The sequence below is a fragment of the Cucumis sativus genome, chromosome 1, assembly GCF_000004075.3.
Source record: "Cucumis sativus cultivar 9930 chromosome 1, Cucumber_9930_V3, whole genome shotgun sequence".
Taxonomy (NCBI): domain Eukaryota; kingdom Viridiplantae; phylum Streptophyta; class Magnoliopsida; order Cucurbitales; family Cucurbitaceae; genus Cucumis; species Cucumis sativus.
Genome location: NC_026655.2, coordinates 3,700,459 through 3,727,362, shown reverse-complemented (window position 1 = coordinate 3,727,362; position 26,904 = coordinate 3,700,459). Strand labels below are relative to the sequence as shown.

General features: G+C 33.0%; 5 protein-coding genes across 9 annotated transcripts; 2 read left to right on the top strand and 3 right to left on the bottom strand.

Annotated features, from left to right (window-relative positions):
- Positions 1–2,662: 2,662 nt before the first annotated feature.
- On the bottom strand, positions 2,663–5,287 carry LOC101222069 (remorin 1.4). The gene is made up of 6 exons (XM_011651762.2): positions 4,503–5,287; positions 4,166–4,257; positions 3,737–4,009; positions 3,509–3,656; positions 3,252–3,333; positions 2,663–3,177 (listed from the first exon to the last, which is right to left on the bottom strand). Exons 1-6 carry the CDS (start codon positions 4,526–4,528, stop codon positions 2,977–2,979), a joined length of 822 nt encoding a protein of 273 aa, XP_011650064.1. The 5' UTR covers positions 4,529–5,287; the 3' UTR covers positions 2,663–2,976.
- Positions 5,288–6,511: 1,224 nt separating this feature from the next.
- On the top strand, positions 6,512–11,466 carry LOC101220813 (heparanase-like protein 1). Of its 4 annotated transcripts, none has more exons than XM_031880144.1 (11): positions 6,512–6,883; positions 7,174–7,279; positions 7,861–8,119; positions 8,212–8,248; positions 8,332–8,515; positions 9,096–9,244; positions 9,324–9,557; positions 9,870–10,059; positions 10,171–10,296; positions 10,417–10,516; positions 10,972–11,466. In XM_031880144.1, exons 3-11 carry the CDS (start codon positions 7,910–7,912, stop codon positions 11,350–11,352), a joined length of 1,611 nt encoding a protein of 536 aa, XP_031736004.1. In that variant the 5' UTR covers positions 6,512–6,883; positions 7,174–7,279; positions 7,861–7,909; the 3' UTR covers positions 11,353–11,466. The 4 variants fall into 4 exon arrangements, with proteins under 4 accessions (XP_031736004.1, XP_011650033.1, XP_011650044.1 ...); XM_011651731.2 differs by having other exon boundaries at positions 6,513–6,883; positions 7,174–7,352; XM_011651742.2 differs by lacking the exon at positions 7,174–7,279 and having other exon boundaries at positions 6,513–6,883.
- Positions 11,467–12,805: 1,339 nt separating this feature from the next.
- Positions 12,806–13,447, bottom strand: LOC101221833 (F-box protein At5g65850). The gene has a single exon (XM_004137546.1). It carries the CDS (start codon positions 13,445–13,447, stop codon positions 12,806–12,808), a length of 642 nt encoding a protein of 213 aa, XP_004137594.1.
- A 1,789-nt stretch (positions 13,448–15,236) lies between these two features.
- On the bottom strand, positions 15,237–19,306 carry LOC105434693. 2 transcript variants are annotated; one of them, XM_011651717.2, is made up of 2 exons: positions 18,894–19,306; positions 15,237–17,513 (listed from the first exon to the last, which is right to left on the bottom strand). In XM_011651717.2, exon 2 carries the CDS (start codon positions 17,484–17,486, stop codon positions 15,582–15,584), a length of 1,905 nt encoding a protein of 634 aa, XP_011650019.1. In that variant the 5' UTR covers positions 17,487–17,513; positions 18,894–19,306; the 3' UTR covers positions 15,237–15,581. The 2 variants fall into 2 exon arrangements, with proteins under 2 accessions (XP_011650019.1, XP_011650022.1); XM_011651720.2 differs by lacking the exon at positions 18,894–19,306 and adding an exon at positions 18,706–18,861.
- A 4,350-nt stretch (positions 19,307–23,656) lies between these two features.
- On the top strand, positions 23,657–26,865 carry LOC101221607 (flavin-containing monooxygenase FMO GS-OX-like 8). Its single transcript, XM_031886120.1, has 7 exons — positions 23,657–24,397; positions 24,510–24,580; positions 24,918–25,079; positions 25,181–25,263; positions 25,380–25,515; positions 26,038–26,211; positions 26,321–26,865. Exons 1-7 carry the CDS (start codon positions 23,731–23,733, stop codon positions 26,525–26,527), a joined length of 1,500 nt encoding a protein of 499 aa, XP_031741980.1. The 5' UTR covers positions 23,657–23,730; the 3' UTR covers positions 26,528–26,865.
- The last annotated feature ends 39 nt before the right edge of the window (positions 26,866–26,904 follow it).

The following is a 26,904-nucleotide window of genomic DNA, read 5'->3' as shown; positions in this document are numbered from 1 at the left end:
TGTAAATAGAGTAATTTATGATTCATAAAGTGGGTAGAAGAATAGAATGATGGAAAGAGAAGTTTTCATTTCTGGTGGGTGTGAGTATAGGAAGTGGAATTAATTGGATAGCATAGGAATTTACTTCAAATCATTATCACAATAGTAGGAGTCGTACAAACTCCTTCAAATCATGTCCACATTATATATTTAATAATACAATTGTCAGTTTTGTACTTATCCAATGGTAGCCATGCAAGTCTTTTATGAGGGTCCAAAGCCTATTTGATTTATCAACCCCTCAAGTTCAATGGAACCGTAAACCTGATTGATAAAGGGACCATGTTTATGTCAAAATTGAAGCTTTTATTTTTCTTTGTAGAAATAATCAATTGCATCCCATTCGTCTAGACTCCAGTGAAATGAAAGGCTTCAACCAAAACTTGTCCTTTTCTAAGTCATTGAACAATCATTATGTTCTCTGTTTATATTGTGTAGATACATAGGAATATAGGAAAATGTTTTTATTCCTCTGTTAAAAAAGGAGAAGCTGAAAACAAATAACAAAAGAAACATGATTCATTTAATCATTTCTCTAACATCATTTTGGATCACTTGAATTTTGGCAATAAACTTTCTTTACGATTTATTCTGCAAGGTACCCTTTAAAGGGAATGATTAAGAACAATCATTTTAAGTTCCTTGTTATTCCCCATTCTTTCGTACTTGTTGCAGAATGGTTTCTTTAGTTCTCCCCTAGCGTCGCAAAGTAGGCAATCCTTTGATGATTTTTTGTATGTGAAATGAATCTACATATTCCAATGCAAAGTAGGGTGGGAGCATTTAATAAAGTTAGGTGAATAAATAGACTAAAGGCTGTAACTTGACACCACAGGTTCGAGTCTCTTCCAATTTTGTTTAGAAGTTGTCATTGTCATCATTTTTTCTCTATCGAGTTTTTCTTTAACTAATGGCATGAGCTGCACTGCTGTGAAACATATAGTGCCTAAAAAGCCCTCAATAGGAGATTGTTAAATCATCCAACAGTGGAAATTATTGGATACAAACATGTGATATCACTGAATGCATTAATGTACTAGCATTTATGCGTTTAGAGTTGTTGAAGAGTTTTCCAAACCATAAGAACATGTATTCTATATTTGTAAGTGAAATATTCCTTGAAGCATAAATGATAGATTAGATGGGAGTTTTGAAGTTAATATAACAAACCCCAATCAAATTCGGTGTATCTTATACACATATTTGCATATTCACCAAAAATGAAATGTACCCATTTATCTTGTGTGATATTCAGTTTTGGCTTCAAAACATTTTTAAGAGTTTATGTGGACTAGTTTCATGCTTATTTGTTTTAGTTAGAAATTTAAAAATGATAATTTAAGATATGACCACTAGATTTTCTCTAACTTCTGCGTACGGAGGTTCACATTTGCTGATCAATTCATGGAAAAATCAGATGTGACGTCATGGATTACCTTTCAGTTGGTAAAAATGGTGGCAGATTGTGAAATTTGTTACTGAAAGAATGACGGATTAGACAAACATAGTTTAATGTCTATTTCACTGAAGCTGGCCTTGTAGTTGGGGTCCCTCAGTTGCAATTTTCAGTATGGTTTCTCTATCCTAACAGACAGGTTTGTTCACCCATTAAGAAACCTCACCATGTGTTATTCTTCTCAGATTCTGATTTATTTTCACCATGGAAGAATCTTGAAATTTGGTTGTAAATATTTAGAAATACTTGGGGAAAGAAAAGTAACATGTCCTAAGAAGACTTTTTCTTTTAAAATTTTGAAATATTTTGTGATATCATTCTACTCTGCCTGATCATCTGCTGCTTTCCTTTCTAAAATTTGATTGCTCATAGCTATCTATTATGGTTTTTGGCTAGAATTTCACAAGTTTTGTTGATTCAATTATCCTTTCCATGATTCATCCCATATAATTTGCAACTAGAAATCAAAAACTTGCTGTAACTTTTAAAAATAAATAAGTGAATGCTGAAAATCCTGTATTACTTTCCGTTCTCGTAGGATTTTGCATATTCGACTTCTTTGGTACTGTTGGATCAACAGTTAAATGCATTATAAATCCTAGAGCATAATTGTTTGCACTTGTGGATGAATAGAATTTAGACTTATGTATAATGGTGGGGAAAATTCAAACCAGGATCTCATATCATGATTCATGCATCTTTCCTTTGGCTCAAATTAGAATTATCAATGCCAATGAACTTTGTTAAAGGCCATTAAGATTTTTGTAAACTTGAGTGAAGTATGAACATTTGGAAGCATGGGGAAGAAAATTTAGTAAAACGAGACTCCCCAATCTTTCAAAACAGTGGAAGCTGTAATAAAAATGAGATAGATAACCATCATGGTTGGCCTAGAGCTAAAAAGGTCAAAAACTAACTTAGAGGTCATAGGTTTGATCCACGGATTTCCTTAACACCTAAATGTTGTAGAGTCAGGTGGGTGTCCTGTGAGATTAGTCGAGGTGTGCGTAAGCTGGCCTGGACACTTACGGATATAAAAACAAAACAAAAAAAAAAAAGAGATAGATTGTCATCTAGCGCGGTTGAAGCTAAACCCATCTCAGAAAGGGTGAATTGTGTTAGAATCTGTAACACATAGAGGGTATAGATGGAGAAAAGCATAAATAATAAATATGTTAAAAACTCTGTACTTGTATATTTTTTCTTCCATTATTTTATGCATGATTATTGTTTGAAGTGTTTGGTTCATTTGTTCCATGTAAAATTTGTAGAAGATTAAAGCTGTGCTTATCTATGTACATGCAATGAGATATATCATTCTTCGAGTGTTTGTGGCCACAAAGAAAGAAGCAAATGATACAGTTTACACCACACCACAATGACTTGATATTGATTTTGGATTAGAACTGGTTAGATGAAATGTAAGTAAATAGGAGTTGCATGATTTCATGTTTCTGTGTTCGCAAGACCAAATCTCATTCTTAGTAACACTGGAAGCAGAAACACGTCACAGGAAGTCGTCCAGTTGATCTGATTCTGTTGGCTGTTTCTCTTGCTTTTTTCTCTTCCCTTTTTCTCTTCTCTTCCAGCTGTGCCCTTGCTCCCCCCGCAATCTGGTCGATTCGTGCAATGTTTTCCTGGTAATATTGCTGGAACAATGCCTTTTTGCGCTCCAGTTCAGCCTTCATTAACATAATTTTTTTTTAATAGACCTTAAAAGAGAACATTCAAAAGGTGTGGGAAAGTGTGGACATACCTTTTTCTTTTCCATATGATGTTTTGCATGCATTTTTTTCTCATTTTCCCAGGCAAGAATTGAAGCTTTTATCTTCAGATACCTGAAATATGAGATTCTCAATGAAAAGATCTAGATAAGCAAATTTTAGGTGAGAAATCTAGTGCATGAGCTTCATGAACTAGAGAACCTGCAACTGAGGTCAACTTCTGAAGATTGATGGATGCAGCAGCAAACAGAATATTGAACTGATAAAGCACTTGGTATTTAGTATATACCTTTTACTAATCTTCTCCATCTTATTTCTCTCCCACACATCTGCTCTAGTTGGTACGAGGCTTCGTCTAGGCTGTGCCGGAGGTTTAGGAATTCCAGTCACTGATTCCCTCTTTTCCTGCCCCATTGGCTTCTTTATTGAAGATTGACCTAGTGTAGTGAACATGAACATGATATTTTTTGTGAGAAGAAGTTGTTATAAGAAATTTCTAAGCTCTACTTGAATTTACCAGGATTGGTTGTTTGTGTTTCCTTTTTGGATAATCTCCTTGTCATGCTGGGAGCAAGTGCAGCTGTGCCATCTTTTCTACTTTTAACCTTTGTTATTGAGGCTTCCACGCTTTCTCTCTTTTTTTTCTGATATTGTAAATCTGTTTCTTCTTGAGAGCGAATTGCTAATGCAGCTGATGCAACTGCAGTTGCAAACTCTATATCCTTTGAATCATAATCCTCATTCGTTTGGTTTGAAAAATACCATTGTAACGTCTTAGACTCCTTTTTATCTGGAAAGTTGAGGGGAGTAATAAGTTTTTTGCACTACAATCACATGGATGAAAACTGAAAATGCTTTAAAGTTATAGCAGTAGTTTGCTGAGGAAGCTTTCCATTATGTTTGTCAAATGATTAAATTTGGTGCAGGGAAAATATCATATCAGTACCCTTTTTGAAAGATGTTTTTTTCTGTGGAATTCCGTCACTAGGTTTGACAGTAGGATCCCTTTTTTGTTGTCCTGAATCAGAAAAACTCACTCTACAAGGCAGTCAAAGATCATATTACTTTCAATATTCAAATAAAAGAGGACAGAACCTAAGCTTCATGACTCTTGATCTAATTTGGTTACTTTTCTGTTTCAACTATAGTCATGTCATTTTAATCTTCTTTTATCTTTTACCTTTTAATACTTTTTGAGCTGTAAATGATGAACTGGATGAAAAACTGATGAAGAAACATCAAATGTTCAAAGTGCGTTATAGGAATAGAGAGAAAAACTATACCTTCTTTGACTAGTCAAAGTTTCCATATGACGAAATCTCTAGCTTATAATTTTCTGAACAAGGGCTCACAATGAACAGTGTTTGGTTTTGATATCTTTCAATTTTCTGCAACAGTTTCTGAAGTTTATATGGATCAGTATCTCTATCTTTACACAGGGGAGTTGTGAAGCAAAGGAAATGCCTTGTTTGCACACAACTCCATTATGAAGCAAGGGATTTTCTTCTTCTTCATCTTCCCCACACATAAAACACAAATAGTAATTTGATAATGAGACTTAATTGAGAAGTAAGTGGCTGTTTTGAACATGCCAGTCATTCTCCCTTGAAAACCCATCTGAGCAAAAACAAAAAGCCATCTTCTTGAAGTTCTTTGTTTCATGATCCCAAAAGCAGTCAGCCAAGTTTGGGGAAGGAGACATTAGAGATTGAAAGAATATCCTCTTTCTAAAGCTAAACTTGTAGTTATTCCTTGTTCCTCACAGAGGGAATGCTGTCGAGGATATTCAAGAAAAGCAATTTCCATTCTTTTGGATTGGAAACTTCTCCTCATAGTTGAGGTATCCTCTTCTGTATTTTTTTTTTTCTCTCTTTTTTTAGCTTTTGTTTATTCTTTTATGTTTCTCAATAACTTTGTTTTAATTGAGTGTTCGAGTGCTATCACTGAATTTCATGATTACCGTCGATGATAAAACACACTTGAATAGGCAGATTCTATCTCATTATCACATGGCAATGGAAATATAGATATTACATGCAAACTAAAAGGTGAAAGTTTTTAAAATTTTGTTTTTTTTAGCAGACTATAAATTCAAATTCAAATGACTCTGAGATGAAAATCATTAGAAAATTAAATAGTTCTCAAATAATTCTTATTAAATTCAAAAACAGACGACTTGAAGTCTTAGCTATAAAAATTATATTCAAATCCCATTAACATAGAGTGAAGTTTGAAGAGCAAAGTTTCATTGGATAAAGACAACAATGAGCTGGTCACATATTAACAACAACACATATATATAGTATGTGACAAAATACCATTCTTTTGACATGTTACACTTCTAAGATTCCATGATATGTACGTGTATGGTTGCAATAATGGTTTATTGCATGAACAATAAACATCTAACAATTTCTCAAGGTCATGTGTATAATGACTTTCTAAAAAGAGATTTCAATTTCTTTTTTCTTTTAATTCCAAACGTAGAGATACGGCGATGGGCAAATGAATACTAAGATGGAATAGATTTGTTAATATGATTTCATGTACATATGTTGTAATAGTAAATGTAACATTTTAGCTAGTGCATTGATGCATTGGTTGTGATTGCTATGAATACATAATAAAGTTTGACCATTAATTAAGCTTTCTAAAACTAAATTACATTTGACACAACCAAAAGGGGAAATAGAAAATTGAAAGTAATATTCTATTTCTATCTAACACTCAACTCTTTCATTTCTTTTCTTGGAGATAAATCTAATACTCAATTTTATAAGCTTCTTCTAACTATTTAATACACTTCTTCACATTCTTTTTCTATAAAATGGAAAAAATCCCAACCCCACTTTCTTTCCTTTGTCTCTACCCTCTTTTACAATTACAACTCATCAAGAAAAATCTTTTTTTTTTAGAGACAATACCTTTAATAATTGCATCTCTTATTTTTGTGAACATGATTCCGATTGAGATGCAATATTGATTAATTGTGTTAAAAGTTCATATCTTTCTACCTTGGAATTTTTGTATTAATCATTTAATCAACAAAAGCTAGAATTTTTAAGAGCTTGAAGAACAACCCAATTCTATTCAACTAAAAATGAAAATGAAAACTAAAGAACAAGTCAAGAACATGGATGACGAATTTTGTAACGATAAAAAAATGTTTTTTTTTTCAATATAGTATAATGAATGACATAATTACAGAATTGTTAGTCGCTATCGAATATTATATGTTCAGAAGTGGTCGGGATAATGATAACCATATTCCTTAACTATATGTGATATTGGGATTCAGTTATGGAGCAGTGGAAAGTGAAAAAAAAAAAAAATGGTAGGAAATGGAAATTTCTTGTTTTATTTGTAATTATATGAATGTTGGTGGCAGCAGGGCAACGGGAAATTTAGTGATGAAACTTTATTTTTCTTTCGGTGGGTATTACTTTTTGAAGGATATTCACGGATTGCGATGAAATGACAGAACACCCATCATCTTACCAAAATCTTCATTTTATCTATCTCAGTAAGCTATGAAGCTTCTTCATTGCTAAAACTGAAGTGAAAAGCCATCGTCAACGCTTTTGAAGATCATGTGAAGAAGATCCCAAATGGGTATTTTTCCTTAAGAATCAGAAACTATTCTTCTCAGAGCACAAGGATTTTGGTGAAGGCCTTTCCCTTTACCTTTACTTTTGAATGCAAACTTTTCTTCTAACCCATTTCATCAAGCATTCTGATATCTCAACTACCCTGATGTTATATACTTATATTATTTTATCACTATATCTTCTTCGTATTGTATCATTAGTTGTAAACTGTGACTTGTTTTTGACTAAAAAGATGCCCATCTTTTTAGTTTTTGGCATTTAGCACACATACCCTTCTGAATTCTTGATTAGTTTGATGCTTCTCCTTATTTATGTTGAAATACTAACCTGGGTGGGTGTATCAAAGGCTTACCCATGACGTGCAACTTGGTTTTCCTAGTTGTTGGAGTGGCCTAAAGTCCAAGATAGGAATTGGAAAGTCTGGTGGTTCAGCTAAAAATTCTTGACTTCAGGTTGTGGCAATTGCTTCAGAGGCCATCTCCATTTCATTTTCTTGTTTTATTGACGAAATCTCTCGAATTTGAGGTTGGGTTAGCCTTTTTTTTTCCCTTTTTTTCAATGGTTTTTGTTAAAAAGGATCTAAAAATGTGAGCATGAAATCACTTTTGATTCTTGTATGTATACTGTAGCAAATGCGAAGAGCATTGCTAGTTTACTTAACGTGTTGGAAATTTCTGGTGCTGTGGAAAAGGGGAAGGGTGTTAGAATACTGTATTGTTAAAAGCATCATCATTCAGGATAAACATATAATTTCTTGAGTTTCAAGTTGTACCTGGATCAAGCCTTTTGAATCTGATTATGCTTTTCAATTATTGTTTTGTTAATCCTCGTTATATCTTAGCTGAAAGTAATCTTCAATCAGTGTTCCCGTTTGGTCAAAATGGTTCTCTCAATTTCTTGATAGCGTTCTTTTTTCCCAAAGTTACTCATTTCCAGATCTGCAACGCCAAAGGATTGTTCTGTGGTTTCAATCCTTTTGTTGTGCTAATCTTTCAAAGATTAAATGATTACATCTGTTCTTGATTCTTGTCAGTCGGTATGTTTTGTTGAGCTGGTGAGAGACCGTATCGATTGCCCAAGCGATGGATGTCAGATCCTTCTTGCTTCTCCTTGTAGTTTCTCTACCTGCTATCTGGGCTCAAGACATAGAACATGCCAGAATTATAATCAATGCTAATGAGAAAGTTGCAGAAACAGACTATAATTTTATCTGTGCTACCTTGGATTGGTGGCCTCATGATAAGTGTGATTACAACCAATGTCCATGGGGGTACTCATCCGTCATTAATTTGGTAATGATTGTCGATGCGAATTGCCTTAGTTTAATTGGTTTATTTTTTAGATCTCAATTTTATGTAAATGGCAAATCAATTTTCTTATGCAGAACCTCTCTCATCCTCTTCTTTCCAAGGCAATTCAAGGTTTGTTCTGATCTTTTCATGTGGATACTATCGATCATTTCTTGCTCCAAATAATATTGATGTTCTTGTTCTTTTGGAAATAGCTTTCCATAATTTAAGGATCAGAATTGGTGGCTCTTTACAAGACCAAGTATTGTATGATGTCGAAAGCTTGAAAACCCCCTGCCGTCCATTTCAGAAGATAAGCTCGGGGTTATTTGGTTTCTCAAAGGGATGTTTACACTTGTATCGGTGGGATGAGCTAAACCATTTATTCTCCAGGACAGGGTAAGGTTTGTTCATTTTGCATCCCTATAATCTTTACCAGCTCTCTTAAAACTTAAATGTCCTTGTCCTTGATTTGATCAAAAGTTAAATGTCCTTCACAATGAGTATCTACTCAAGGGAGACTTACGCACATGTTTAAAGAATAAATATATAGTATTTTAATTGATTCAGATGGAGTTACAAGGAAATGAGGAATCTTATGCATAAAGGACCTTTTTTCTTAAGGCCTATATAAGTAAATTGGATACATTTTTTGAAGAAGGTAAAATGGTATTAGTAGGGAAATTTTAGTTGATTCAGTTTTCCTAAAGTTTCATTCAAAAATCTCAATTTTTTTGCTGGTTGTGGATGCACTTGGTGTTGTTTGATTGATGTATAATCATTTCAACTGTTTTCTCTCTTCAACTAATACGCTAACATGGCACATTCCCACAAGCATTGTATTCCTGCAGTCTGGTATACACTTCATAGAACTTTCTCTAGACAAGAAAGTAGAATAACCTTCTTATTTCAGCAAACAGTTGAATGTTTGATTACGTGCTTTTGCATCTCGTTCTTTTCTAATTTCTTATGATTTCAGAGCCATTGTGACATTTGGCTTGAATGCCCTTTATGGGAGGCACAAGATTGGTAGGATTCAGTGGGGTGGAGATTGGGACTCCAGTAATGCTCGTGATTTTATGAAGTACACAATTTCTAAGGGATATGTGATCGAGTCATGGGAATTTGGTATATACCATAAACTTTGTGCTCTGTTTTTATCAAGCTTGTTACCCGGAACCAAGTCAATGACTTTTTGCCATTGCAGGTAATGAATTGAGTGGAAGTGGTGTTGCTGCTAGTGTTGGTGCTGTTCAGTATGGAAAAGACCTGATACGACTCAAGAGCATCATCAACGAGCTGTACCAAGATTCCAACTCAAAACCGTCACTTATAGCACCTGGAGGATTTTTTGAGCAGGATTGGTATGCAAAACTTCTCCAGGTTTCAGGATCGAATGTCGTTGATGTCATCACCCATCATATATATAACTTGGGTCCAGGTGTGCTAATATAGAACCAACTTCTAGTTCTGGTTTTACTTCCTTTTTTTCTTTTTCTTTTTCCTTTTTCCCCTAATACATCTTATGGTAAAGGACCAGCTCCTTTGAAAGAGGATTTGAAAGGATAGTAATAATATTTCAAATGGACAATTGGAGAACAACATATTGAACATTCTTGCTACGTATGTGTAGGCTTCATTTTCATTTTTACGTAATCCTTCAACCTTTTCATAAGGGGATCATAAACACTTGCCACTGACTTTTCTTGTCTTCTAAATTTCTTCCTTTTATATCTTATTCTCTGGAATCTAGGTATCGATCCCAATCTAGTGAAAAAGATACTTGATCCCCAATACCTTAGCAGAGTATCAGAAACATTCAGCAAACTTGATCAAACCATCCAAACATATGGTCCATGGGCTTCTGCATGGATTGGGGAATCTGGTGGGGCATACAACAGTGGTGGCCGTAATATATCCAACACATTTGTCAACAGTTTTTGGTAATTTTTGGTATAACTAGTTTTTCCAACTTGTGGTTTCATGTTCCTGGAAAATGAAGTGTCTCAAAGTTTTTTTTTTCCTTTGTTTCTTGTGTTTGATGCATCACTTAGGTACCTAGATCAGCTGGGTATGGCTGCCAAGTACAGAACAAAGGTCTACTGTAGACAAACACTAATTGGTGGAAATTATGGTCTTCTAAACACTGGCACATTTGTGCCAAATCCAGATTTCTACAGGCAAGAATATAGAAATTGAAATTTTTTCTTGTCTTGGAAAGTGATGGAAGGGTTCTGTCAGTTTTTTTACTTTCATTTTCAGCTCCATCAGATCCTGAAATCTTTTTCTTTTATGAATAGTGCACTACTGTGGCATCGGCTTATGGGAACAGGTGTTCTTGATGTCAATAGTGATGCTTCTCCCTTTTTACGCTCCTATGCTCATTGCTCAAAAGAAAGGGTAAGACTTCAATACTTTTTCTATCTACCAAGTTATTATGAATCATAACTAGAGACAAGCTATGGAAATTTTTGCAATGTATGATACATGCTCTGCTTATCTTATCTTTGAAATTTGCGACTGCTTTAGGTTGTGAGCTTGTACATGTAAAGACATGCCTAAGTTGTGAAATGGCTAATTTTCCTAATCCCTAAAGCATACCTCGTTCCTCCACCCCAAATACCCTCAAATCTCGAATTTCTATAATCCTTATGAAACATGGTTTAAATGCCTATCCCAATGATCATCATTGAGTTTATGTGTTCTCGCAAAATACATTACATCTTTGGATGGATGCAATTGAATCATTGTTGTTTTCCTGTCTTATTCTTGTATCTCTATGGTTACGATTTCTTCTTGTTTACCTTCAACTTTCAATATAAGTTGTTGTGACAGTTGAAGTGAACTTGTTGCAGGCTGGTGTGACTGCACTGTTTATTAATTTAAGCAATCAGACACGTTTCGTAGTCAGTGTTCGGAACAGCTTAACTATAAAGCTGAGGAGGGTTCACAAAGGGAGCTCTTTCATGCAAGGGATTAAGAAAACAGTAAGTTGGGTTGGAAACAAGGCATCAGATTTGTCCATATCAAGAGAAGAATACCACTTGACTCCAAAAGATGGTTTCCTTCAAAGCCAAACCATGGTTCTAAATGATATCCCATTAGAACTGACTGAAGATGGAAACATTCCACAACTAAACCCTGTTCTTAATGATGTGAATTCTCCTATAGTTATAGCTCCATTGTCCATTGCTTTTATAGTGTTCCCAAATTTTGAAGCTCCAACTTGCAAATGATCTGTTTACAAACAGTAGTAATAAAGGTCTCACCTCTTTTTGAGGTTTGTTTTGTCAAATTGTAAGTTATATAATATCAAATATGTATGCCATTACCAAGCAACTCTTCATTTACTATTTAGTGTTGGGTAGATAATCATAATATGATTTCTTGATCGTTTGAGGAATACACATTCACTGAGGATGACACATGGGGAGGATATGACCTTTTGGAAAAGTTTCGTGGAGCGATTCCCCATTTAAAATTATTTGTAAATGTGTGGGATCAAATCAAGGGTATAGTGTTATGGTAACATTTTTATTTTAATATACAAATCTATTAGAGAATTAAATAGAATAAACTAAGTGCAATATATTTTCGATAATAACAATTCACATAAGATTAGATATATATGTTTTAGTAACTAAAATGAAACGTAACTCAATATCATGTTCATCCCGGCCCAATCCATAGTTATGGTAAACATATATAGAAAAAAAAAGTAGAAAGGCCTAACTCGCCCTAAGATTCATCCTCTACATTTTTCTGATTCCACAGACAAAATTAAAAGATAAAAAAAGTCATGAAAAAAGTGGAATGGATACAAGAAATAAGAAATGATCAAGTAGTAACATCCCTAGCCAAAATGAATGTTGGGGGAGAAGAAATGAAAAGAATACTTCCAAGAGAGAATCTAATAATCCTTAAAGAATTTGAATCATTTTGTGATTAAATATCTGGTCACACACAAAGAAATTTCTTCAAATTAGAGAGCAAGAAATTTCTCACCATCAACATTCGTACGCCACATCTCATTCCTTCCCGGATGAACCATTACTGTCCAAATCAACATATAATTAACAAAATTAATCGAAAGATAAAAAATCAAGAAAGAAAGAAAGACGTGAGGATGGATGCAAGAGTCATGGAGAGCAGCAAGCAACATACTAATTCCCTGCCAAAATGTTGGGGAGAGAATCAAAATGGATGGAGTCCATTTGACAAATGCGAAATGATCTCTTAACTATCCCCTTGACCTGATGTAGTTTCTCCAACTTCCTTGTCTTGGTATCATACAAGACTAAAAGAAACGAGTAAAAAAGACACAGAATCTTTCCATCCTTCCAAGGTTTGATGAGTTGAAAGTGATAGGAATCAAGACGTGTTGAACCTTTGTAAAACCTTGGTATGTTAATAAAAAATGGTAACTCCCACAATCCTTTTCCATTCATCATCAACACATGGTACTTAGAATCCGCTGTCACGTAATGACTTATATACAATTTTCCATTAAACACTCCACAGTAAGAAGTATGTTTCCAAATAGCTCCAGTTTCAGGAAGCCAAAGTTCTTCAAATTTCTCATTTGCTACGTTCAAACGCCACAACACATACACATTTTTTGCTGATGAATCAAACTTCTCTTCTTCCCCAACCCAATAGATGGCTCCGTTAAAGTAAGTACCATACATTTTATAGGTTGTAAAAGTAAGTACCATGGCGATACATTTTATAGGTTGTACTCATGCTAGCTACCTGTCTCCATTGACTTTGAACCTTCCCATCTTGATCCTCCAAACTTGTGCCAAATGCTAAAATCTCTACTAACAACTCACCATTTTTGTACGAATGTCTTCCTACTTTGTACCCCTTTGTCTTGGGACTATAACCAAGTCCATAAACGGACAACTCATATTGAGTACTACTCGGAAGCTCCATGTACTCATTTGTCATAGGATTTAACATTGCAACACGTTTGGTATTCAAGATACAAAGAAATCCATTACAACTATTGACAATTCCAGTAGAGGAGGAGCACCATGAAGAATGCAACTTAAATGACCCAATAAGATTCATCCCATCAAAATGTTTAGGATCCAAGTCCACACAGTCAAAGCGATTACGATTACGTCTACGATTACGACTAGGAGAAATTTGGGTAATGAAAAGGTTGGACTCAAACTTAAAACTTGAAATGCAATCGTTCCAAACTTTACTCACTAGCCTGCAAGTGAATAAATTGGAAAATGGTTGAAGCTTCAACAATATTTGGAGAAGAATATCGGATGGAAGCTCTGAATCTATTATGCTCTTGCTGTTCCACTTCTTCCCCATCTACTTCAACCTTGGAAAACAAATATACAAATATAATCAATGGAAAGAGAATGAAACTGGATTACTTGTTGTCTCATTCTCTGATAAATTCATATAAATTTACAGCTAAGGCTGAAGAGATCAATATACATATGATCAAAGACTCAAACAGATGCCACAAATCAAAATGGAATCGGAACAACCAAACAAATCACACCCCAATCCCAATTTTCCGTAAGGATAATATTTTTTGTTTTACTTTGTTATTCGGGTATTGAGAAGAAAGACAGAAATGGAGATTAGAAGCATACCAATCGTTAACAACAAGAGCTAAGGTAGAAAAATCAATGCAGTCTACGGCGTCGGCGTCAGCCTCGTTTAGAAAGTGATTATGGGAAATCATACAAACTAAATTATTATTAATCTATCAAAATCACTTTTAAAAAGTGAAGCTACTTAGCTTCTCGATTTAGCTTCCTGAAAATTTGCTGACTTCTCAACAATTTGTATATTTTGGCATATACGTTTCTAAATCTTAATGAATTATATTATGAGAAATGGTCAATTTTTTTTAAAAAATATCAAATATTTATACGAATTAGTTTAAATTGTTGACCATAAGTTGTTAGATATGGTCTGCCATTAAATATCTGTTCATTAATATGTAGTTGAACTCCAAGAAATTTCTTCAAATTATGGTCCCTTAACTCCAAATGGAGAACAACAGATTTTCTCAATCTTTTACGTTCAGACACCAATGGATGAACCACTTGGAGATGAGACTGTCCAAATTAATTATATGCATCAATAGAAATAAATAAAAGTAATTGAAAGATAAAAATCAAGCAAGAAAGGAGGATGGATACAAGAATCAAGCAGCAGCAGCATCCCTGCCAAAATGTTGGGAAGAGAATGGAAATGGAGGTAGTCAATGATGTAAATGCAGAAAGATTTCTGAACTTCCTCCTCGATTTGATTAAGTTTCTCCGACTTCCCATTCTTGGGATCATGCAAGATTAAAAAAAGAAATGATGAGTTGGAAGTGATGAGACTCACGAACTGTCAAACCTTCGCAAAACTTTGGATCTAAGCAGTATATTTCTAAATAGCTCCAACTATCAGAAGCCAAAGTTTTTCAAATTTCTCATCTTCTACATTAAAAAGCCACAACAGAATTTTTGTAGATATCTCCTTTTTCTCCAACTCTATAGATGGCTCCCTTAAGTAAGTACCACGGCGATGCATTTAAGCCAAAGTTGTACTCATTCAAATGACATGCCTCCATTGAATTTGAACATCATCCTGATCCTCTAGACTTGTGCCAAAGGCTAAAATCTCTACTAACACCTCACCATTTCTGAATCAGTACCCTTGCTACGTTGTATTAGGACTAAAACAAAATCCATAAACGTATTCTCTGATACCGTTCTCCTCTAGTATGTTTCATATACTCTTTTGTCAAAGAAGACCATTACAAGTATTGGCAATTTTAATAGAGATGACCCAACAAAATGCATCCTTTTCAAACATTTTGTAATACAACTTAAACGACCTTCAAATGTTTAAGATCCAAGCCCACACATTGAAGAAGATTAATAAAAAGTGTTTTAATAATTAGGAAATTTTAGATTCTTAGTAAAAACACGATTACATGATAGAATAAGTACATTTTATAATGCATTGGCATTGAGTGAAATTGATTTTTTTAGAATTACTTGGTAAGTGATTTTTTTGTTGAGATGATTGACTCCAAAAATAGCTATGTTAAAAAATGGTTGCTTAGAATTTGATATTTTTAAAATCATTGGCATGAGAAAAAGCACAAGACTAGAATTCCTTGATTACAAATACACTAATGATACATAAAGAGATCCTACAAAAGACCCAATAAACAAAGAACCTCATCACACAAGAAAAATAAAAACCAATCTTCCCAAAAGCTTTTATTGAAATAACCCAACCATTCTCCACATAGGCCATAGCATTTCCATCAAAGCTTTTTTTTTTTTTTTTTTTCTTTTTTTAACTTAACTTAACTCTCATGTCATATTTGAAGCTTTATACATATATATATATATTTATATTACCTTTTTCAGATTGTTATCTACATACAAGGTATATATAATATATATGTCATGTCACACACAAACTTATATCATGCAACACTTGTTGTTGCAGCAGGTTTGGTATCTTGAAGAGATATTACAGTTTCAAAGGCACCAACCAAAGCCTTCACCTTACTTTTTCTGGTTTTTGCAAGCTTGCTTGCTGTCTCTTCAATGACATTATTAAACAGATTTAGGATTTCTTTCTTTCCTTTTGAATCTTGATGCCTAAGGACAACTCTCTCAGATTTGAATCTACTAGAAATCAATTTACCATCCCTAAAGCTTCTCTTTTTCTTTAAATCCTTATCTTGCTGTCTTAAAGAACTATTCTCACCTTCCTTCCCATTTTGGTTCCCATCTTTACCCATGATGTTTCTCTTCCTTGAATCACCTTTAGGACTTTGAGTCTCACCGAGTAAACGTACATGCCGAAATTTGAGCCTCCTTGGCGAACTGGTTTCAGGTTGAAGTTCAACCGTCTTGCCCTTCCTAAACTTAAGCTTTCTAGACTGGCAGTCTCCATTTTCTGAATCGGTTAGAGTCATCCCTTTGGTCTTAAGCCTGTGGTCCACCTTTGAATTCTCACTTTTTTTCACATCATTTCCTGAGGTAGAGCCACGGTGCTCAACATGGATGGGTTCAGATTGGAACCTAGATGACAATGGTGATGAAGGAGCTGATCGAGTCTCGGACCTTTGAACCATACCAAATCTCTTAGGTCTAATACCTTTGAATACTTTGGATGCTGTTGGAGATGTACATAAAATCTTAGCACTGGTACCATTTCTAGCACGTTTCACGACGTTCTTTTTCACTGACATTGGTGGCACTATGGAGTTCGCAGCTGCTTCTTGTTCATGCTTCAAGTTGTTGTCTGTTGTTGATGAAGATTGTGGTTGAGATGACTCGGTTGTATGAACACTATTCTGAGAGATCTCCTCTGTTTCATCCTTGGTAGACGGTTCAATCATGTACAAAGTTTTCTCCTCCACATCCTCATTGTTAGATGGATCGGGTTTACATTTTATAGGATGGGTTTGGCTTTTCAAGCCATTCCTCCCAATGTTTTTCTTATCTGCAATTGCAACTCGCTTGACACGAGTTCTTGGAGTCCTAGAACCTACTTCTGGCACCAAGGCTGTTATGTCCTCCTCTGCGGAGACATTCATCTCTAGGCTTCTACTTGTACTATTTGAACTGCTTAAACTTCCATCTCCTTCTTTTTTCTTTCCTTTTCGAATTTCTTTATTTCTTTTGGTTCGTGAACCGCCTTGTCCTGCAAAAGAAGACACCTTTGATAAAGACAAATTAAGTTTCGTTCGACTATAATGCACTGCTGCAGCCTGTACTTCCTTGGTGGAAGGTAAAAGCCTCTTTGGAGAAGGAGTAACAATCTCTGGGGAAGATATTATATCTTCCTTCAAGTCGGTAACATTGCTGGGGTTGTACTCCAGGGAGGACTTCCGACTGTTTGATTCTTTGTTTTGTTTCGCCAAAGAAACTACAGTCCTCCTCAAATCCTGGCCATTGCCTCCAACTAACTTAGCTTTTCTCGAGATTGGACTTGCAGGCTTCCCTTCAAGATCATGTTTTGAACCATATTTGCAAAAATCGTGGCAGGAGCCTGTGTAGGGTAGAAGGTAGCGAGAGAGAACCCTTGGTCTGATCTTTGGGATATTACTATTAATGTCCATGATAACTTCTACCTTGCAACTCTCGGGCTCACTTACCTCTATAGTGGCTGGGATATCAACGATGTCGGGCTCATTTACCTCTATAGTGGCTGGGATATCAATGATGTCAATTATATCAATGATTTCCTCGGTGATATCTTCAGGCTCACTTATATTGGCAACTGCAATGACAGGGATATCAAAGCTCTCTTCTTGGCTAACTTCAGCCTCACTAACCTCCTCCATAGCAAGTGGTATATCACTATTCTCGTTGGCCATTACACGAAAAAATTATTGAACAGAACCCTGCAGGAGATTAGAATTACTCAGACAAAGAGAATGTGATAATTGTTGGATTAAAAGATAGAAGAAAGTTTAAGCATTTCGATTTGTATTTCTGAGCTACAAGAGAGTGAATAACAACCCAAGAAAACAATCACAATCATAATCTAAGAAGCACAAGTACAACACGAGAAAGCCACAATGACACGCCATTTCTTAAAAATCTAGAACACGGACATGACAATAACACATTCATTAAAATATACACTTTTGAAAATATTTATCAGTTTTGAACGAGAAGAAAATTCAAAGTTATTGAGTTTATGCATTTAAATGCTTCAAAATTAGTTTGATGTATTTTGCTCCTAAATTTTATTTTTGTCATACACGTACCTATTTTAATATACATAAGAAGTGAGATGTATGTCTAGCAAATTGTGGTTCTATTTTGACTTCGCATCTAATCCAATAAGTGTTGAACTGTCCAACTGTCCAACAGGTGTCGAAAACCAAAAAGTGTCTTTGCTTCTTAACAACAAGAGAAAGCAACAAAACGTGGCAAACAAACAATCACAACTATGAACAGATTGTTCCTAGATTGTTATATCATCTCATTGTTCATTGCAAGCGAGAGCAAAAACAATTGATGCACACAAAAATCACAGGCATGATCATATAATTCCTGTATTATTATATGAATTGGCATTTAATTATCTACAGGGGAGAGCAAAAACCAATTATTCTCATCTGCAAGAGCAAAAAAAATTACAAAAACAATCAATCGCAACTATGATCATATGTTATAAATTACGTTCTTGAGAATATATAGTTATATCAGAGCCAAGAAAAACAATCCACACAGACAATGACAACCACGATCTTAGCATTATTATTATATTCTTGAGAATATAAAACTTGCTTCTCATCACACAAAAGGGAGCTCTCTGCTCAACGATTTCTCCATCTACAAATACACAGCTAGAATATCTAATGAAATCAATGTGTTGGTGATATATAATTAAATTTGCCTTCAACCACTGACTTAAGCTTTTTGATGAATTGGTGGTTTAATACAATTCCATTGTGCTAATATCCAGAAAGGAACATTTAGGGAAGAAAAAAAAAAAGAACACAATAACCTGAAAAAAAGAACTCGTCAAACTATTGATATCTCCTTAAAATTCAATATACCAAACAGAACAGAACAGAGAAATACCATCTGTAACTTGATACTACTGTCCATTCTTATGATCAAAACACAGAAAACCCAATAAACTTGTCTAGAAAATTTCCATTTTTTTTCCGATCACAATCCTGCATTATACCAGAAACTACTAAAAGAGGCGGACCTAATTCATATAATGCAAAAAACAAAAGCAAAACAATCAGAAAAAGAGAAGTTACCTAATTTTAGGCGTTGATCAAGAAGGCAAAAAGCAAAGAAAAAAGAGAAGACCCAAAAAAGGGTCCTTCTAATTTTCTTGCTGCAGAGAGATAGGAGAAAAGATTTGGGGTTCTGACGAAAAGAGCTGAAACGTTATAAAGAACCCGCGTTTGTTGCAGCAAAACAATCTCCCTCTTCCAATTTAGAGCATATGTTATAACTAATCGGACTTGACGAACGAGAATCCCATTGAAATTAAACCACCATTTTTCTTTTCAACTTATTTTTTGGTTTCATAAACTCCCTAGTCATTTCCGCAAACAGTTGGTTTGCATGAAAAAAAATGAGGTGAGATTAATCAAGATGACAAATTTAATTAACTAACCAAAAGATTATCATAACTGTATACTAATCATCTAAGTTTCATATTCATATACTTGAAACTTTAGAGAGCAGGGACAGAACCAAAATGAAAAACTTAGAAAGTTTGTTTAATGCAAATAAAATAAAGTAATAAAACAGTACTATCATATACAAAAGACTAACAATATTTTTCTAAAAAACAATTGTTCCTGAAAGAGTTCCAAAAGTATATCGAATATTGACCTTTCTAGGCGAGATTATAATCTCTTAATGAAATTATTGAGAGCTTTATTCTTCTTCTATCAAATCAAAGCAAATGGGAAGGTTTGATCTATTTTGATATTGAAAAAGAGTTGATTGATGATACAAACAGCATGGATAGAGTTTATTGATCCAATAAGCCATATCCCATGATGGGCCCAAAGTTGAGATTCAACGATATTATATCGTGTAAATCCGTCTCGACCAACCAACGAATAGAAGTAATCTCATAAATAATGAGAATTATCTCATTTGTTGTCTTACGAAACTATAATATTAACTACTATATTTTGAAATCTTGTCGAATGTGACGAAACTGAATCTCTAATTATACCACATAAGTTGAACATCTTTCACGGTTCATTTCGCTCCCATTGACATGTCTTTTGCATAATGTCAATATACGCATTGTCATGCTATTCGACTCCGCCCACTAATGATAAATTGCATAGCCAAAACTACAACTCGTAAACCTCGTACTATAGCATAAACTTCAACGAATAAGGCATCAAACCCTAAACCCTAAATTATAAATTATCCTTTCTTTTCAGTAGAAAATTTCCACCTAAATCTACGTAAAGGTACCGAACTTATTATTTCCAACTTTTCATTCAAAACAATACCAAACATTTAACTTCACCATACAACACATAAGGGTCAAGGTATAAACTTAGGTTTTGTATAAAAATGATGTGTAAAAACATTGAAATGAATTAATATTCTTCATTTATATTAGTACTATATACTAATATTGAAATTTTAAAAAAGAAAAACTACTTTTGACTTGAGACACAATCTAGAAGGTCAAAAGCAAGAATCATATAATTTATGTAAAGGGAAATTTGTAAAGAAGTGATTTGAAGCCAAAGTGATCAGAATGATTATTGGCAATATGTATATATATCATATATTGTATATATCTATCCTTCATTATTCTTCATTTTAATTGGTTGTTTCTTGTTCAATTACTTTTATAATTATCATATTCATTCATTTCTCTAAATTTCTATATATATATATATATTATGTGAATTAAGCTTAAAGAGAAGAAAATTGAATCAAATTTGTGTTTTGCTTCTAAGGGATCAAATATGTTCATTTTTTCTTTTCCCAACAACCAAATTAAATTACAATTAATTTCTTCTTTTTTTTCCCCTCTTTTTCACCCACCATTAACCACAAGTAGCTGCCTTTTATTTATTTTATATATAATTTTATAAACATGATGAACTATTTTTATTTTTAAAAATATAATTAATATAAAATAAATTATTTAAAGGATTTGATTCTTCTTTTTGGGATAATTGGAAAGCAAATAAATTGAATATATAATTTCATTTAAGCCCCTATTTAATTAACTTTTTATTTACTCTTCTTAATTACCACAATACATATATATATATAAATAAATAAATAATCAAATTCCATTCTTCTTCTTCCTCTCGATTACGGTTCTTTTTATTCGATCACGTATGTTAGTTTTGCAGTTCAATGATATTTAGAGTTAGATCAATGGATTAACTTCTAACCTCATATATTCATTGGGTTATACGAAGAGTGATTCATATTAGTTTTTTCTTATCTAAACTAGGGTTTAATTTGAAAGTAATGGAAGAACCTCTCATGTGTAAAGAAAAAAAAGAAGAAGTGAGAATTAGGGTTTATGGTAGTGAGTATATGGGTGTTATAATTATGATATATATAGTTTAGAATTATAATGAGAGCTGTCTTGTAAGTTAATTTTCCATAAATAGCTTTCCTTTGAAATGGGAAATAACTCTTTTGGGTAATTGATAATTCACTCCTTATACTTACTTAGCTTAGTGTATATTTCTTTAACTACTACTACACATTTTATTATATGTATAATTATCAAAAAGTAATAATGATATTAATACAATTCTTAAGTTCTGTTTTATCTAATCATTACAAATTAATGGATTAATTTATTTCAATCCAACCAAATCCCAATACAAATATATAATAATTTATAAACACATAGAATGAAAAATGAGAAAATTAATTTTGTCGAGTGTAAATAAACTAAAGATATGGTAGTTGGATTAGGTAAGAATTGAACATGAATAATACGGATGATTTTTTTAGTTCGAAGATCGAATCATTCACCATTAATTATATTCGAACGGCTTATATTTACGTTTATTATTATATATTTTGTATGTAGGTATGTTTTTCACGTGGGTTACCTAATTCATTGTTAAGTATTTTTCATAGATTTTTTTTTTTGAGAAGGTGTGTTTCATAGAAATAACAATGATTGTTGTGGTAAAAAAAACTATATTTTAATTAAACACCAAATTCATACCTTTATGGATTTAATGTAAATTATTAAAAAAAAAAAAGTTGATTTGAAATAAATTGTGCAATAAAGTTGATTAAGACAAATTTTGGGAAAGCAACAAAAAAAATAAAAACATATATTTTAATAAAAATCATAATATAGTAAAATCTTATAATTAACAATAGTGTTTTTCAAATTAAAATAAGAAATGGACTTTGATTATTGAAAATTCCACATAGACCCAAATGCATCCTCTAAATCAAATTTAAGATACTCAAAAGTGTATATATTTTCTCCCCATCAAAATCATGTTGGCAAACAATATATGTATCTTTACAATAATTTTATATATTCATAACAAAAACAGCTTTGGAAGCAAAGTTAGAGAATGGGAATATAAGAAGATTAAAAGAAAAGTTATAAAATGAGAATTTGACCTAAAAAGTTATAGAAGGAATTAATTTTTGTGATTGAAAAAATAGATAATTAATGATATGATCATATGGAATTAGTTTGTGTTGAATTTGATCTCTTGACCTTTCATATTATTCTTTTCCTTAGCTTCAAGAAGTGGCATTCTCTTCCCCCAACTTGATTATAATCAATTATATTTTCAAACTTTCAATTGTAAAAATCGAGTATTTCAATTTATATGTATGTTAAAATTAGACCCTTATGTTTATATTTGAACATTTTATAACATTTGAATGAAGATAAACACAAATGACAAATCTAAAGGTTAGAGTGAAAACTAAGCTTAATAATAACTATGCTATCAGTTAACGTTTTGTTTCAAAGGTTGGAATGTTCGATCCTTCTTCGTCCCTATAAATCTCGAAGTCTATATCGATACACACATCATATCATATATAAAGTAGGGGAAAACAAAGAAAAATGAGAAAATCTAGAAATAGGGTTTGGTCGGTAAAAGAAAAAATGATGGGTTTATGCATTATATGTTCCCATGCATTGCTGCTCATTGATTGCTACTCAATCCTACGTAATCCCCACTACCTTTGATCTTCTTCTTCCTTTCTAATTTCACCTTAAAAAATGTGCACCAAGATCTAGGGTTATTTTTAAATCAATGAAGTACTGTTTCAATGTTAAACAGATTAATACTAATTAATTATATTCAATCTACTTTTATAGTAAGTTTTTCAATCTTAAATCAATTACATTACAATTTAAAATAGTTTCTGAACATATATATACATGATGATCATCAAAAGTAACATTTATATATATATATATTATATAGGGTGATATAATTGGTTGTTATCGAAGGTCGGTCAGTATAACTTAAAGCTAAGGGAAGTCTTAAAGTTATGGGAGTTGAAAAGTGTATGGAAGCAGGACGAAGAACGAAATTAAACTAAGTTTCATGATTGTTGAAGGGTCATGTGTGTCTCCTTCCTAGCAAACCATCCCCATTCCCAACCATTATTGCCTTTTCTTTGGACTCAATTCTCTTCCACAACAATCTATAATAACTTTCTTCTCCTTATACATATGCTAATTTAATCTTTTCATATAATTGAAAATTTTTAGTACGTATATACGTAGTTCGATTAAGTTTATAATATAACAGTTTAAGTATGTCATTCAGTCTTGATTTGTTATCTAACAACATATAAAGATTTTTAAATCATCTACACAACAGTACTGTTGTGGTGGACTTGGATTGTATATAAATTTTGAACTTGAATTGTGTTCTCTTTGTTTCAAGATTAAATCATCTACATCAATAATGATTTGTTGTCTTGATTTGTTTTCCATTAAAAAAAATTCAAAAGAAAAAAGAAGCTGCCCACATGGCCAAATTTCCACTATAAAACCCCACTATCTCTCTGTCAATCTCTCCCCACCAAAAAAAAACTCACATAATATTACATACTATCTCTCTCTCTCTCTCCCTATTACCGTAAGCAATGGTTTCAGAGAGAGTAAAGAATGGTGTAAAAGTTGATGATCATCAGTTATTCAGGAACAGTACAAACATGAAGAAGGTTTGTGTAATTGGAGCTGGAGCTTCAGGCTTGGTAGCAGCCAGAGAGCTAAGAAAAGAAGGCCACAAAGTTATCGTTTTTGAGCAAAACGACGACGTGGGTGGCCAATGGTTATACGATCCAAATGTACAAAATGAACATCCTTTAGGAAGATCCAAATTCCTTAATGTTCATAGCAGTATTTATTCTTCTTTAAGGATTGCTTCTCCAAGAGAAATCATGGGTTTCTCTGATTTTCCTTTTGTTGCTAAGAAATTTGGGCATGATTCTAGGAGGTTTCCTGGCCATTATGAGTTGTTTTTGTATTTGAAAGATTTTTGTCGTTGTTTTGATTTGAATCAACTTATAAGGTTTAATACTAGAGTTGAATACGTGGGAGTTATTGATCATAATAAAAACAGTATTGTTGCTGGTGATATTCAATGGGTTGTTAGAAGTAGAGATTATAAGTCTAAGCATAAGAAGATTAATGGGGATGATGATGATGATGATGATGATGATGATGATGATGATCTGATTGAAGAAGTTTTTGATGCTGTTGTTGTTGCTAATGGACATTATTCTCATCCTAGATTGCCTACCATTAAAGGTATATATATTTATCTATATATATGTATTAATAGTTCTTTTTCTTTTTCATATATATATATAATTTATCTAACTTTTTAATTTGTGTTGTTGTTTTTCTGTTGGAATTAAAGGAATGGACAAATGGAAGAGAAAGCAAATTCATAGTCATGTTTATAGGGTTCCTGATCCATTTTGCAATGAGGTAAAATTAAATTTATTATATTATATGGTTTTATTTCATCAGTCTACTTTGGTTTAATTCATTTTTCTACTCTTAAAATGTTCGATTTGGTTCATGTACTATTTTATCTCTTAAACTTTTAACAAATGTTCATTTATGAACACTTTAAAGATAAGAAAAAAAAAACGAATAGAATAGAATAAAATGGTAACTTTTTGAGATACGAAAACTAAAATGAATATTAAATTAATTATAAGTTCAATATATGAACTCCTGACATACTGTGGGTCGTCGAAAGTGTTACTGATGGATTGCCTCAAAGTCTTACTGATCTTTTGTGTTGTGATTAAACAAACAGGTAGTGGTGGTGGTGGGAAACTCTCAAAGTGGGCAAGACATATCGCTAGATCTAATAGAAGTGGCAAAGGAAATTCATTTAAGCACAAAATTCTTAGACAATGTTACTCAAGGTTTATCCAAAGTCATTCAAAAGTATCAAAACTTGCACCTTCAGCCACAGGTGGTTATATCATTTTCTTTGCTTTTATTGTTTATAAACTTAGTTAATGCATAATTGATTAAATTAAATTTACTCTCTCTGATTTTTGAGTTTGCTTGCAGATTGAATCTCTTGAAGAAGATGGGAGAGTGGTGTTTGTTGATGGATCTTCTATAGTTGCTGATACTATTTTATATTGCACTGGGTGGGTATTATTTAATTAACCTTTCTATTTTTAATACCAAACAAATGTTATGATTAATAATTTATGTAGCTCAATAGATAAGACATGTATAGATTATCATTCTTTTTGTATTGTAGGTATTCATATGCGTTTCCATTTCTTGACACGAAAGGAATAGTTGTTGTGGATGATGATCGAGTGGGACCTTTGTACGAGCATACATTTCCCCCTTCCTTGGCTCCCTCACTTTCATTTATAGGCATTCCACGAAAGGTAATAACATCACATCTTTTCTTGGACAATTACTTAAACGGAAGGAATCAAACTTCTAAATTCGAGATTGATGGTACAAATAGTTTGTGTCCATTTTAAGAAATGATGTATATAAGTTGGAGCATTTTTTACCCAAAAGAAACAGTAGAGTACTTTTTAATTTAGAGGCGAAAGCTATGTATTATAAGGCAAAAGATTAATATACCCTTAATGATATATACCTTATAAAATATTTTAGGTTCTATATGATGTGAATATAGTTTTTTTTGTTGTTGTTATTTATTGGATAATTAATTACTCAAAACAGTTTAAAGTAGTTGAGTATTATTGACTGACTTTATTAGGTATAAATATTCCAACATATGCAATGATTGTTAGCAAGTATTATTGCATATGTTTCTTTCTATACAATTATGTAATGTTTGGTAGGGTAGAAGAATGGAATATTGAAGATGTAGGAACCCTTAAAAGAATATATAGAAAAAGAAAGTTGAAGTAATTATATAGGATTGTTGTGTGCAGCTCATAGGTTTCCCTTTCTTTGAATCACAAGCAATATGGATAGCTCAACTGCTGTCTGGGAAAAGGACATTGCCATCATATGATGATATGATGCAATCCATCAAACAGTTTTATCACTCGAAAGATATTGCTGGCATCCCAAAGCATAACACACATGATTTAGCTGAATTTGAGGTACTCGTGTTTTTGCAACAATCACGATCAATTGAAACTAATCATAAACTTCAAATATTTTGTACTCAAATTAGATTCTTCAATCTGACCCGATTTCTTTATGTCGTAGTATTGTGACAGGTATGGGGATAACGTCGGATTTCCACATTTGGAGGAATGGAGGAAGAAACTGTGTGTAACAGCTATTATAAATTCCTCAAACAATCTCGAAACGTTTCGAGATTCGATGGATGACGATGAGGATCTTCAAGAGGCCTATCAAAGCCCTCATTTCACTCAACTTGAAGCTCAAGTTTTTCCTTTGGACCACATGTAAAAGCTTCAAGAATCAGTTCCTTCTTTCTAAGCCTTTTTGGGTGGCCAAGTAAAATTCCACATGTAGAGAACAGAAACAATATGAAAAGAAAGAGGGCATCAAATATCATTTCACCAAGTTTATGTATTCCATTTTTTGTTGTTCAATTTGTAGTGTTCCAAAATAATTCAGCCATTGTTGTTAGTATTTGTTATACCATCAAGGTTTTTGTCTAGTTATAAATTTTGATGTTCAAGTTACTTTAAGATAAGATTTTCTTTTCCAATTTATTAGACTATGAAAAATTCAGTTTTGTAAGTGTTAAGTGTAAAATACGACTTTGTTAAATGTTTAAATAAGTATAAAAAATTGTTTAATTCAATCTAAAGGAGCCATGA

What these genes read in the sequence shown, in the direction of transcription:
- LOC101222069 (XM_011651762.2), bottom strand. Translation starts at nt 4,528, where the DNA reads ATGGAAACTTTGACTAGTCAAAGAAG. An exon ending in AACACAAACAACCAATCCTG is followed by an intron (nt 3,657 to 3,736) that starts GTAAATTCAAGT and finishes TCACTACACTAG; the next exon opens with GTCAATCTTCAATAAAGAAG. An exon ending in ATGGAGAAGATTAGTAAAAG is followed by an intron (nt 3,334 to 3,508) that starts GTATATACTAAA and finishes CTCATATTTCAG; the next exon opens with GTATCTGAAGATAAAAGCTT.
- LOC101220813 (XM_031880144.1), top strand. Translation starts at nt 7,910, where the DNA reads ATGGATGTCAGATCCTTCTTGCTTCTCCTTGTAGTTTCTCTACCTGCT. An exon ending in ACTCATCCGTCATTAATTTG is followed by an intron (nt 8,120 to 8,211) that starts GTAATGATTGTC and finishes TTTCTTATGCAG; the next exon opens with AACCTCTCTCATCCTCTTCT. An exon ending in CATTTATTCTCCAGGACAGG is followed by an intron (nt 8,516 to 9,095) that starts GTAAGGTTTGTT and finishes TTATGATTTCAG; the next exon opens with AGCCATTGTGACATTTGGCT.
- LOC101221833 (XM_004137546.1), bottom strand. Translation starts at nt 13,447, where the DNA reads ATGGGGAAGAAGTGGAACAGCAAGAGCATAATAGATTCAGAGCTTCCA.
- LOC105434693 (XM_011651717.2), bottom strand. Translation starts at nt 17,486, where the DNA reads ATGGCCAACGAGAATAGTGATATACCACTTGCTATGGAGGAGGTTAGT.
- LOC101221607 (XM_031886120.1), top strand. Translation starts at nt 23,731, where the DNA reads ATGGTTTCAGAGAGAGTAAAGAATGGTGTAAAAGTTGATGATCATCAG. An exon ending in TTATAGGCATTCCACGAAAG is followed by an intron (nt 25,516 to 26,037) that starts GTAATAACATCA and finishes TGTTGTGTGCAG; the next exon opens with CTCATAGGTTTCCCTTTCTT. An exon ending in ATGATTTAGCTGAATTTGAG is followed by an intron (nt 26,212 to 26,320) that starts GTACTCGTGTTT and finishes TTTATGTCGTAG; the next exon opens with TATTGTGACAGGTATGGGGA.